The sequence below is a fragment of the Eulemur rufifrons genome, chromosome 7, assembly GCF_041146395.1.
Source record: "Eulemur rufifrons isolate Redbay chromosome 7, OSU_ERuf_1, whole genome shotgun sequence".
NCBI lineage: Eukaryota > Metazoa > Chordata > Mammalia > Primates > Lemuridae > Eulemur > Eulemur rufifrons.
Genome location: NC_090989.1, coordinates 219,960,410 through 219,973,358, shown reverse-complemented (window position 1 = coordinate 219,973,358; position 12,949 = coordinate 219,960,410). Strand labels below are relative to the sequence as shown.

The 12,949-nt window shown below is 37.2% G+C and overlaps 1 protein-coding gene across 1 annotated transcript in view; it reads left to right on the top strand.

The window, feature by feature from the left end:
• Positions 1-12,949, top strand: part of LOC138388356 (aldehyde dehydrogenase 1A1-like) — a 46,677-nt gene that overhangs the window by 7,353 nt on the left and 26,375 nt on the right. The window contains exons 2-3 of the mRNA XM_069476388.1: positions 7,040-7,144; positions 11,636-11,776. Coding sequence (XP_069332489.1) covers positions 7,040-7,144; positions 11,636-11,776 — 246 coding nt within the window. The remainder of the gene's footprint in view (positions 1-7,039; positions 7,145-11,635; positions 11,777-12,949) is intronic.

The following is a 12,949-nucleotide window of genomic DNA, read 5'->3' as shown; positions in this document are numbered from 1 at the left end:
ACAGAAAGTAAAGTAAGAAATGAACTATTGCAACTCAGGGGAGAGCCATTTTGCTTTCTCAAGTAACCAGTGAGAAAAGAGAGAGCCTTATAATTTAATGATATAGTGAAAGTTCCTGCTCTTTTATATTTATTTCCATACTTGTAACCATGAATAGTTTTGCAGTCCTAGGTCTGTTGCATTTTCATTTTCATATGCACAACGCATGAGGAAGTTGTTCAGCTCATTGGCTCTTTTCCTTAGGAAAGTGTCAGCAGAGATCAGATTGTGCCTTTAACATGGCTGACCAGCAGCTATGAAGTGTATTAAGGTTTTATTTCCACAAAGTTTTATCAAAGGGGAAAATGTTTTCCATTTAATTTCATTACAAATAGGAACGTGAAAAATGTGGTGAATCCACACCCTCAAACAACTTGCATTTGGCAAAGGTAAGGCCAAAAGATCCCAAGACTCTAGTCTCCCTCACTTTCTTACTCCAGGTTTGTCATTCACAAGAAATCTCAATCCAAACCAGGGACTCACTAGAAAAACTTACCGGAAAGAGTCAAACAAGTGGCAATTATAGAAAACAAAAAGGCAGGAACAGTATACTGAAATAGCATCTCTTTTCCATATGCTTAATACATTTTTATTTCTCCTATTTTGGTTTTGGTCACGCTCTCATTTTGTTTTCATTCCTTTGACTGCAGTTAAAAAATTTTCCTCCCATCTGTTATTTCCTCCTTCATTTCCTTTTACATTTTCTTGACTCTGAGTCCCAAAGTTTTGCTTTGCTGCCTTGGGGTTTGGGTTGAAAATAGTTGTCAGAGATCCAGCCTTGGTATTTTTAAATTTTTAACACATCACCTGACTTTGGTTCAGTCTCTCTCCATTATGAATCATCTCCTGTCTTGTCCTTTGCCCCCCCCCCCCCCCATTCTCCACTGCCTTTGGTAATTTTTCAAGGGTCCTAAGGCTGAGTTAAAAGCTCACACACAGCACAATCACTGCCTGCACATTGACACCACCACCCATCACTCCCAATGCTGTGACCCAGGATCTCAGGTTTGGAAATCCACACAGGTGATAGAAAACAGTCACTCTCCCCACCCTCTCTCTCCCTTGGAATGTGCTGAAATTCTTCCTGCATTGAAAGTGTGATCTCTTAAAATCTCTCTGCCACCTAGGAAGTATTGGCTTCTCATACTGGATCTAGAGCTGCTGGCCCATTGCTGCCTTGGAGAGACAGTATGAGTTTAGGGCACCTGGTATCTTTTGGAGGGAATCAGGGGCTCTCCCCTTTAGCCAACTGGCTTCCAAATCTCGTATCAACAGAGAAGGCGAATAGATCTTTATTTTGCCCAGTAGTGAAATCCAGCTTAATTCAAGCCAGAAATATTTTGATAAAATTGCTTATTTATTTAGAATTGTAGCATTATACCAAATGCATTAAGACATCATAGCTTTTACTATGGAAAGGCAATTGTTTTTCAACATTATACTGATTCTTGGACACAAAACTGCATCCAGGAAACAGTCACTTATTTATCAAAGGTAATATGATACATCTCTTAAAACTTGACATATCTAAAATTAAAAGAGTAAAAATCAGTTTTTAATTTGCCTCAATATTCTATTGATTGATTTCCCACATGAAAAGCACTTGCAATCCAAGAGTATGCATAGGCATCTATAATTTCAAATCAGTATTGTGAACCTAAAATTGACATCTGCCATATATACATGTTATTCAAAAGTATCCTTAGCCCAAAATTCATAATTAGAATATAATTAATTTAATGGTTAAATAGCACCCAAGAATATTTTACTTTTATAGGATCATCCCCTTTCCCCTAAACACGCTAATGGCAAACAACAAATGGAAAATGACATTGTTGCCATGATAGGATATTTCTACAGGCCTAAAATGGATTTTATAATTATTGTAACAAACATTCATTAGCCTAGACTTTCTCCACATAACCATTAAATATAACTATAGGAAGGGTGAGTATACAAAAACTTTTGGTCACATAGCCAGAAGGCAAATGCCAAATGTAAAGCTAATAAAGTTTAGACAGAAAAAGGGTAATTAAGGTACTTCCTACCAATACATTCTCCATAGCTAAGGGGAAGAAAAGTGTGGTGCAATACCCGGCCTAACAACACACAGGGGTGGAGAACCTGTGGCCTTGGGGCTACGTGTGGCCTTCTGGCTCCTTGAATATGGCCTTTTGACTGAATCCAAATTTTACAAAACAGGAATTTGTACTGTGAAGTTTGCATTCGGTCAAGGGGCCACACTTGGGGATCTGGAGGGTCACATGTGGCCTTGAGCCCATAGGGTCTGAGTTCTTTTTATATGCTGAAAACCCTCCGTTTGTAGGAGAATGTACATAATTCATAATTTGCAATTTGTATTATTGCATCACTCTACTCTAAAACCTTATGACTCCATGATTGGTTTATTAAAGTAGTCTGGGGGCCAGGTGCAATGGCTCACACCTATAATCCTAGCAGTTGGGAGAGCGAGGTGGGGGGATCCTTGGAGCTCAGGAGTAGGAGACCAGCCTGAGCAAGAGCGAGACCCCGTCTCTACTAAAATATAAAAATTAGCTAGACAACTATAAATATGTAGAAAACATTAGCCGGGCATGATGGTTCAGGTCGGTAGTCCCAGCTACTTGGGAGGCTGAGGCAGGAGGATTGCTTGAAACCAGGAGTTTGAGGTTGCTGTGAGCTAGGCTGATGCCATGGCACTCTAGCCTGGGCAACAGAGTGAGACTCTCTCTCAAAAAATAAAAAATAAAAAAAATAAAGTAGTCTGGGCTAATCTTCTGGACTTTGGTTGCTCTACTTCAAATCAATTTTGGGTACTTTAAAATCAGTGTTCATAAAACATCCATTTGATGCAGTCATTCCCTTATATCCAGAATAGAATACAAACTTCTCACTCTGGGGATCGAGCTCCACCACAAATGTACTTTATTTTCATCGTCAGACATTATCTATAACTTGCTTTTACTGGAACTCTCTGTTCTGTTAGGAGCTGATCTCTTTACTGTGTTATAGAACTTCCCAACGTTGGTCCCTTCTTTGCTCATTGTTTTTCTTTCCACCAATCCAATCCCATCCTTCAAAGATGCGCTCTTCCAGCCTGCCTCCCTCTATACCATTTATTGTCTAAACCACTGCTTTGGCCACTTTTCTCCACAACCTTTAATTCTTTACTGATGATCTTGATATAAACACACTCTCCTCCGAGATTATAGAACCCTGGAGAGCAGTGGTCATGGCTAACTCGTCTCACATTTTCCCACAGTACCATGCAGAGTGTGTCTCAAGTATTTATTCATTATTTCACAAACACTTTTCTGATGGAAGAAAAGTGACTAGCCAGGGTTATATAAATGTAAGCACAAGTTCAAACAAAAGTTGGCTTTACAGTGATCTTATATTAAATGTTAAAACTGAATAATACAGAGCAGTTGCTGGTAATTTGGGGTCTGCTACAGCTGATCTCTTCTGTTGCCTGCAGGCTGCCAGATACACTTGTGTTTTGACCTTAGGTTAATGCTCATTTACAAAACATTCACTGACTTTAATCTGAAGGGGGAGTTTTATGTACAGTTTAGATATAATATTTTGATGATGAAACTAGATGGTACATACATATTGTAATGAGTCTTTCACTAAAAGAGATTATATAGATTGAAATAAGCTCTAATGTATTGAGAGTATACTGAGAACTTGAAACCACAAATTATCACAGACCTAAAGTTAAGAGACTCAGGCAAGAGCTGGAAAGTTTCAGCACAGGCCTAACAGAATGTAATCAATTCTGTATGTTGTTTTTATTTTATTTTTTAGTGAAATCATACTGTAGAAGGGTGGAATTCTGGGTATATCTCTGACAGAATGATATTGTGTTTCTTAATTTAGAGATACAAAGTCTGAGGAGTTAATACAACCTTCAGGGCAGACAGAAGGTAGGACTAGCAAGTGCGAGTAAAACTGATGCAGGTTTTGAAAGGCACATTAAAAAATCTGGGGCAAGTACTGTAATGTCTTTAGTTTTTTGTTTAGAGTTTCATGAGCTGAGATATAGCTATCTAACATTAACACAAAGCAGAACATAAAATGGAGTTTAATAGTAGGATAATAACATGTTGTGTTGGATAACAAAATAAAAAAGAGGTTAAATCCAGCTGGAGCAACTGGTGAAATCTTGATGAGGAGATGATATATCAAGCTGGAGTTTGAAGGGTAAGTAGAAGAAAATAGGGCAACTCCAGTGTGAAGGACAGCATGAGGAAAGGTGTGGAGCGAAAAAGAGCATGGTGTTTGAGGCAGTAGAATAAGCCTGAAATAAAGGGTAAACTGAGGGACTGTAGGACAAAAGGTTGGAATAGCATATTGGGGCCAAATCACTAACCTCCTTGAGTGCCATGCTGAGGAGTTTGACAGCGGAGAATCACCAGTGTTCTAAGGAGGGGAGGAGTGCAGACAAAATCTAAACTGGGTTGGCTGAGGAAGATTATGATAACAGGGTGAACACTAAATCTTGATTAGGCAGAGGTAGGTGGCAGGGAGAACAGGGAAAGGTCTTTTATAATAGCATAGAACAAACTGACACAAAAGGAACTGTGTATGTTGTTAAGAGAAAAAGAAAGAGTGTGTGTGTGCGAGAGAGAATGAGAACTGTGTGAGCAAACTTTAGATCTATGGGGTGGGAGCAGCGTAGAGCTAGAAACGGCTGTGTGCTGAGTTTGGGACACTTTGGTTAAAGACTTTCCCAGTCATCTCTTGCGAAAAAGATACTAAACGTTAGAGGCTAAGGATGTATAAAAGAAAATGCTCCAAGAGTAACTATGTAAGTCTGTAAAATGTGTTTCTGATTGCTAGAGTGCTGGCTCACTCTCAGAGACATTGGGCAAACCACTTTAATCTGAATTTATATTTCTTCGAGTTGAACTAAGAAGGCAACCGTTTTCTCAAGGGATAATATGATGAATTTTATGGTCTTCATATGTGTTCAGTTACCCTATCAGGGAAACAAAGATTTTCTTGATACTTCCATCTTTCTCATACCTCCATATATGTATCTTTGAACCTCTGGTCTCTCCATCCGAACTGCTTCAGACTCCTTCTCCCTTCCTTTATGCATGCCCACGTCTCTTTCATGTCCATTCTAGGCTAGACTACAATTCTTTTGAACTCCTCCAAATATATAGGATGCTGCTGCTTTGTTATAAGGATAATTGTTTTTGTCTGAACAGGCAAACAAGGAGGCTTCTCCTCCTCCCCCTTTTATAGCAAATCACAAGTATCATGGTGTACTCATGTGCAGAATGCTATGGGTCATAGCTATGGGTAGCCTACGGATTGTAGGTTATTTGATTCAATTGTACTTAAGAGCTGTTTACTGAGGCTAAAGTCACTTGAGGGCTGGAATTGTGTTGGACACTGAAGATAAACTAAAAAACTAAACAAACACAGTCCTTGACCTTATGAAGCCTACAGCCTAGGAGGGACGGAAAACATTTAAAAATGACTATTTAAAAAGGGACAAGTTTCACAATGGATATATAGGAGACAAGGGACCCAAGCATTTAGGGATACATAGAAACATATATTTAATTAATTTGACAGAATTTTAAGCTATGTCATTGACACCATATGATAGAATGTCTAAGTTGGTGAATGCTCATAGGTTGATTTAAAAGATTACATTTATGTTAAATATACACAATATAAGGAATGGATCTAGCAATGTATAATCTTGATAATGATCAATGGAAAATTTTTAATAACCAAGTAACTTGCATTTAGCATAGCAACTTATTCAAACCTGGAGGGGGTATTTCGATAAACTCTCCCTCAGGGTTGAGCTACCAGTAACTTATCTTTAAATGTCAAATAAGGAGGGGAGTTAGAATTAAGACATATTATAAACCCAGTGCATATGTCACCTTCTTTTAAAACTACCTGTGTCAACCACCCATGCTCCCCAATTAAATACAGTAGTTAGTTCATCTTGTCATAGGTCCAACAGAAGGTTGTAATATGTAACAGCCAATACTGTACTTATGACTACATATTATATACTTACGTGCTCATTTTCATATTTCAAATAATTAAGTAAAAATGGAATACACAAGAAATAAAGGGATGAAAAGAGAAGAAATACTAGCTTTTGTCAGAAACACAACACAAAAGAGGTATTTCTTAATTTGACTTTGTCAAATATTTTTCTCTACAGAAAAGTGAATGAGATATCAAAGCTAGTTGCTTAATGAAATGTAAATTCAGTCATGTAAAAGTTGAAACTGAGACTTTTTAAACGACATACACTTTTTAATATTTCTGTTCTTCTATACTGCACACAGAAAATAATTCCATGTTTTCTAGAGTTCTGTCTTTCTTTAGGTGCATGTCTTAGGTATCACTAAGAAATGTAGTGCCTGATTTCACTTGAGGACAAATAAATTATCAGGAAATCTTTTGAAAAAGAGAATGAAACTCCTATGGTTTTAAAAAGCCAGTGAAATCATGTCATTAGCTAACTTTTTCTGAGCAAACTTCTTTTAAAATCCTTTATTTTAGCATAATTATTTTACTAGCATTAAAACAGTCAGATAAAGGATCAGAAAGTAGTCACTTATGATATCAAATCACCGGTAACCAAAAATGAGGATGTTGAGAAACTGAAGAAGCATTGTTTTTAAAGATCAAGCCCACTGAAGCCTCCACTCTTGCCTCAAATTCATCATGGATGTTTTAGGTAAAATCTTTCATTTCTAGATTTTCTCCTCCAGTCTGTATTTTCTAGGGTTGAAATGAGTGCGTATCTTCGTGAAACTTAAAAGCACTATGTACTCTGTTTTAGAGAGAGTATGTGTGTGTGCATTGATGCACAGAATGTCTTAAATAGCCAATAAATTTTGATGGGTGAAGGGATATGCATCATTTAGGCATTGTGTAATGCTTTAAGTTTATAAAAACTTCCAAACTTTGCTACATATTTAAATACCTTTGTACCTACTTTCCATCCCTACAGATCTTCATAAACAATGAATGGCATAGTTCAGTGAGTGGCAAGAAATTTCCTGTCCTTAATCCTGCAACTGAGGAGATAATCTGCCATGTAGAAGAAGGAGATAAAGTACGTTTTTAAATACCATTTCCATTTTTATGCTAGGTTTCTTAATTTCTTGCTATTCTGAGCTCCCAAACCCCATTGCAAATTCAAGAGACATGTCATGAAAATATGGCTTCTGATGCAGGCTGGGGAACTTTTTTCTAAGTTGTTCTTGTTACATAAAGACTCTCAGTAGTCATATTGTGATGATGATGAGCCTGTGCTTCTGGGTGTCTTGGTGAGGTTTTCATACTATTTTTTCTTGCTTGATTTTAAACTGAAATAGTGTCTAGATTTATTATATAGACTGCCTAAGAAGAGATTAATCATAGGTTTGAAAAGGAGAGAAATCCTTTATTAACATAACATTGTTAGTTCTAAGTTGCTAGATAAAACTAAGAAGTTAACATAGAACTTAAAGAACAATAAATTACCCAGTTATTTCATTAAAAATCATTGAGTTAATATTAATATTAATATTTTTGATGTTTTAGTTCTGGAGCCTTGAACATTTAGCTTTGCCACTGGTATTAGTTTTATCAGTAAAACAAGTCTCTGCTCCCGAATTTCCAGTTGAAACCTTGTCAGGTAGTCTGAGGACTTTTCTTGGCACAGTTTGCAGGATTTACCTTCTTCCTAACGTGCAGTAAGGGAAAGCTGATGCTCACACTAGTAGCCATAGAAATCTTTGCCACCTACGTGCTCGGTGCTCATTGAGAGTTAGCACTGCTCAGACAAGCAATCAAGGACTCTCAGTAACATCCAGCAAAGCTTCACAGCAGGCCACGAAGCTTATTGAGGTATCCGGACATTTGATCACTGAAACTCAATTGTTCATGATACAAACTGTTCATGGTGAGCTGCTGTTTGCTTACGAACCAGCACTCGCCTATTCTTTTTGGAATTATTCAAAACTTTTGCTTTTAAATAATTATTGATGTTCTCACAATTTTGCTGGCAAATGTATAGCAAGCTCTGATAACATTGCTTCATGAAAGGTATAAATCAAGCAAATTACAGTCACAGTAAACCCGATATTCTGGAACTGACTCTTTAGATAATGAGCCAAGAGGTTTTAGGGATTTAATTTAGAAGTAGAATGGCGCTCACAATGGGCTATGTACCTCCTTTCAGTGGTATTATAAAGACAGGAGGAGGGGCCAGAACAAATGGAGGTTACAAAGCAAAGCACAGATTGTGGGTGGGAACTGTTTTCTTTTCACTTCAGTGGCTCTTTTAGGCTCTATGGACTAATCCTGAAAACTGTTTTTAATACTAAAGCATGACCCAGCAAATAATTGGTGGGGATAAAAGTAAACGTCCATTAAAGTAAGTGCCTGTGACAGGTGTAAAAGTAGAACTGGCCTGATAACGATTTTCTGCATCTCTGAATGAATTTGGTGTGGAGATGGACCACGTGGGAGTGATTGAAGAGTTCAGTTCTCCCTTAACTGTGCTCAGCAGCCATTTGATATCTCAGCAACATTTGAACTGTCTTCATACATTCAGCCTGTGGCCATTTCCTCTAAAAAGGAACATTCTAAATGCCACCAGCAAAAGTGTTATTAATGGTGGCAAATCTGAGTTTATGTACCAAATTGTTTTCTGGTTAATTAAAAAATTATGTCTCTGAAAATGTCAGTCCTGGAATAAAAATCCAAGAAATGCTAGTTTTCGAATTAAAAAAGAAAATAACCCTGATGCGTAAGGAATTAAAAAAAAAAAAAAAACAAAACTCTGATGCCTAAGAATTTTGAATAATGCCAAAATTTTGTTACATAATGAAACCTATTAAAATATTTATTATATAAATGTCATAGAAGATGCATCCCTATATAAAATCAGTATAAGATGGAAACTTTTTTAAGATAGGTAACAAATTATTAAATATTTATTGACTGACTATTGTAGGCCCTGAATAGTAAGACATATCATAGCTTATAATATAGATAGTAGTAAATATTGAAAGGATTTCATTAGGGAAGCCTTGCAGAGCTATAAGAACTAGATTTTAGAGTCAGATATGAGATTAAATTTTGGTTCTACTACCTGCTGGATTTCATGTCTGAGCCATAGTCTACTCACCTGAAAACCAAAGTCAGTGATGCTTAACTATAGCAGTACTGGTGGAACTTAAAGGACTTACCTTGTGCCTGGAGCTTAGTAGGCTCTTGACAAGTAGCTATCAACAAGCTGGATTAGTCTGGTGAGGGTTTAGATAGATTGATATTGAACTGGGTGTTAAAGAATATGTAGTATTTTGAGAGTAAAGGGGCGTACTTGTAGAATATTCTAGGCAAGGAAAGTTACAGAAGCAAAGGCGAGAAGGAGTTGGGTCAGACAGAGTAGAAAAATATGAACACTAAGTTTGAGTGGATGAGGTGAAGCCCAACAATGCTGGGCCTTGTAAACCAGGCAGAGGAGTCTGACCTTCGGACTATAGATAAAAGGAAACAGTTGTAAATGTGATAAGACAAAAGTACTTGAAGGTTAGCCTGGTAGCAACAGTCAAGACAGTTCAGGGAGAAAAGAGAATGAACTTGGGAAGGCTATTGACAATGTGAAATGAGAAGGTCCTAAACAGTGCAGGACAGTGAAAACAGAAAGGAAGATTAGAATATACTAGAACTACCAAGAGTTATTGTTAAAGGTTGTTTTGACTGCTAGGACTACAATAACAATTGCTATCACTTAACACTTAACATCTGTCATATAGAAAATGTGTTTCAAGTGTTGCTTTTTTTAATCTTCAAAACATCCCTGTGAGGTAACACGTCCCTATTTTAAAAATAGGAAAACTACACACACACACATATATATGTATATTTCTCAGGAAAGACAAGCAAGGAATGCATGCATTTTATTGTATATATTCATCATTCTCTCAAAAGTTAGACAGTGAGATGTACCACTGTGTGATCTATTATAGTGAAAGAATCTTTGCTTGTAGTCAGTAAATACATCACTTAATCACACCACATTACACTTATAAAACATCCCTCTTACCCAATATCATCTTGGTTTGGTGATACATACTATAAAAATTATACTTCATTTGTAGATTTGTAAGTTTGAGGTTTCTTGATTGAATACAGCCCGAGGAAAGGGATGTTATTTTGAGGTACGTGTTTCTCCTATGGGGAAGTGTCAGGCTTGGATGAGATTTAGTTTAATTTTGTACAACTTAAAACAGTTAGGGTAATTACTTCCCCTTCCCTCAATTCTCAAAGGGAATTATGTCCCCTGCAAAAAGTAGCAAGCTACTGGCCTGTGATGCAGTCATGATTTATGGTGCACACATAGTTTCAAGCAGTGGCCAGTCTTATGTACAATGTAACATTGAAATGATCTATGTCTTTAAGGTGCTTGTAGCTGACTTGATGGAGGAAAAAAAAGGATATATGAGGTAGTAATGAAAGAAGGAGGTGGTGACTCCTGCAGTAGGTATATTCTGTGGAGTGTAGAAGAGGTCTGAACAAAGATCTGCAGGGGAATGGAGTGGCCAGGGCAACATTTGTAACTGAGGTGGACTAGGAAAGAACCAGAGGAGATACCTGGTATAGAAAAATGCAGAATAGTAGAAAGAGCTTGCATGAAGACAATAGGAGAGTGGAGTCAAAGAGGCTAGACCGAGTGTGGATTCACTTTACTATTTGTCTTTTGCTGGAATGAATGTCGTTTGAAGTAGTGCATTATTAATAATAAGAAAATGACTTCTTTACCTAGTTAGTGTTTAAAAGAAAATCTCTTTGTACCCAGATGGGAAACGAGGGGGCTGCCCCCTGCAGACCCTTCCATATACCAGGTCCACTTCCCCTATACCTTTTCCCTCTGCACAAAAGGAATGAGCACATGTTTATAACATTTACTCTTCAACAGCAAAGAAAAGTTCTTATTTACCCTCTAATAGGCCCTTCATGAGAATGGACAGGCTGTAGAGACCCAATAGAGATCAAAGAAGATATTCACTACTTTGGATCTTGAGCTTAGCCTGGAACTCCTACAACCCAGTCACCAAGAATGTGTAATGTGTGGTGAGAGCAAGCAAAGGCTCTACAGTGAGATGAGCTCTGTTTAAAACTCAGTTCAGCTGCTCTTAGTTATTGACCTTGGGTAAAGCTCCTCTCTCTTTGCTTGAATTTCTTCATCTGTAAAATGGGGAACATGTCTGTCCCATTAAATGACTGAGAATTAAATGAGTTAATATGTGTATAGTTATTAGAACATTGCTTGAGATATGGCAAGCATGCAAATGATACCAACTATTACTATAATATTTATATTCTAGGAAATCAAGCATCTGCGAGATGTGTGGAGCTGGTCATTCTAAAGATCATTCAGCAAGTGTAACTGCAATATGGTGTAGTTGAGTGTGCACAGTGTGCTAGACTTTAGGCTATTGGAGACACAGTGCCTGTTTGTCAGGAGCTTCAGTCTATTTTGTTGGGTTATTGCCATTGGACTTGCTGATCCAGTACATTCAGCCTACTGAATTAAATTCCCTTTGACTCACAGGAGGATGTTGACAAAGCAGTGAAGGCCGCAAGACAGGCTTTTCAGATCGGTTCTCCATGGCGTACTATGGATGCTTCAGAGAGGGCACGACTATTATTCAAGCTGGCTGATTTAATCGAAAGAGATCGTCTCTTGCTGGCAGTGAGTATTAACCAAACTGGATAGGTAGATAGAGCTCTCAAAAGCATTCATTGTTTGAATTGGCGAGTTCCTTTGGTTTTAGTGATGACTACATGCGCTCTATAAGCAAAATGAAAAGACTTTATCTCCCAGCTCTTGTGTAGGACTCTGACCATTGAGTGTATTCTCAAATATTAATCTGTACTCCAGTTCTGGGTGATGTCAATTTCTGCTCCCATAATAGATTCTACAGTCTAAGCATTGTCAAACCCCAAGTTAAACCAAATTAAAGAAATTTCTTTCCTTTACAACTTCTTTTCAAATCCTTTAACAAGGTCGCATGCAGCTTGAATCTCATGGAATGATGTGCTCGGTTTCCTAAAGTAGTTGACTAGTGAAACACTTTTAGGTGAAAACTCATCATTTGTTAAAGGTGCCCAAATATTTCTCTAAAATAAATCTCATTTCTTTTTAGAGAAATGTATATCCAATAGCCCACCAAGATATTTAATAAATGGCTAATTTTTCTCTCCCTGAAATATCTGTTCACAATTGTCATAATTAAATGATGTTCTTTTTACAGGTGAAAAAGGCAAAGATTAAAGAAAAAATCCAATCATTGATGTGTTAATAAAAATTGTTTTTAATTTGTTTTTTTAATTTATATTTTAGCAATAGATAAGTCAGTGGATGATATCATTGTGGACGGTATTTCCTTGTTTTTGTCTTCTCAGTTGGGCATTATAACGAAGCCAGTTTAACACAAACCAATACTAAGATCAGGTTCCATAGTACATTTTTATTACCTTTAGAATCTTAAAGTGGCAGTTACAGAGAATCCTGCTTTAAAAAAAAAAAATCAACATTAGCAATTATAGTTAATGAAAGAACCATTTATTACTCAATTGGCAATTCAGCATAATTCAAAATATGCAAAAATATGGAGCCAGAAGCTATGTACAATAAAGCTATATTAACCAAAATGTCCTGTAGGAAGAAAGCAGAATTTGCTTAAACGTGGCTTCTCTCATTCATCCAATCTGTTGACTGCCTGTCAGCATAAGGTCCTATGGGGGAAAAGGTACAGTAATACAAAAATTGTGTTTGGTTAAATTTTCAGATGGTAGACAGTGTAACACAGAGACAGGACACCTTTAACAGTTTATCACCTGGATATTCCTGCCAGATAATCAC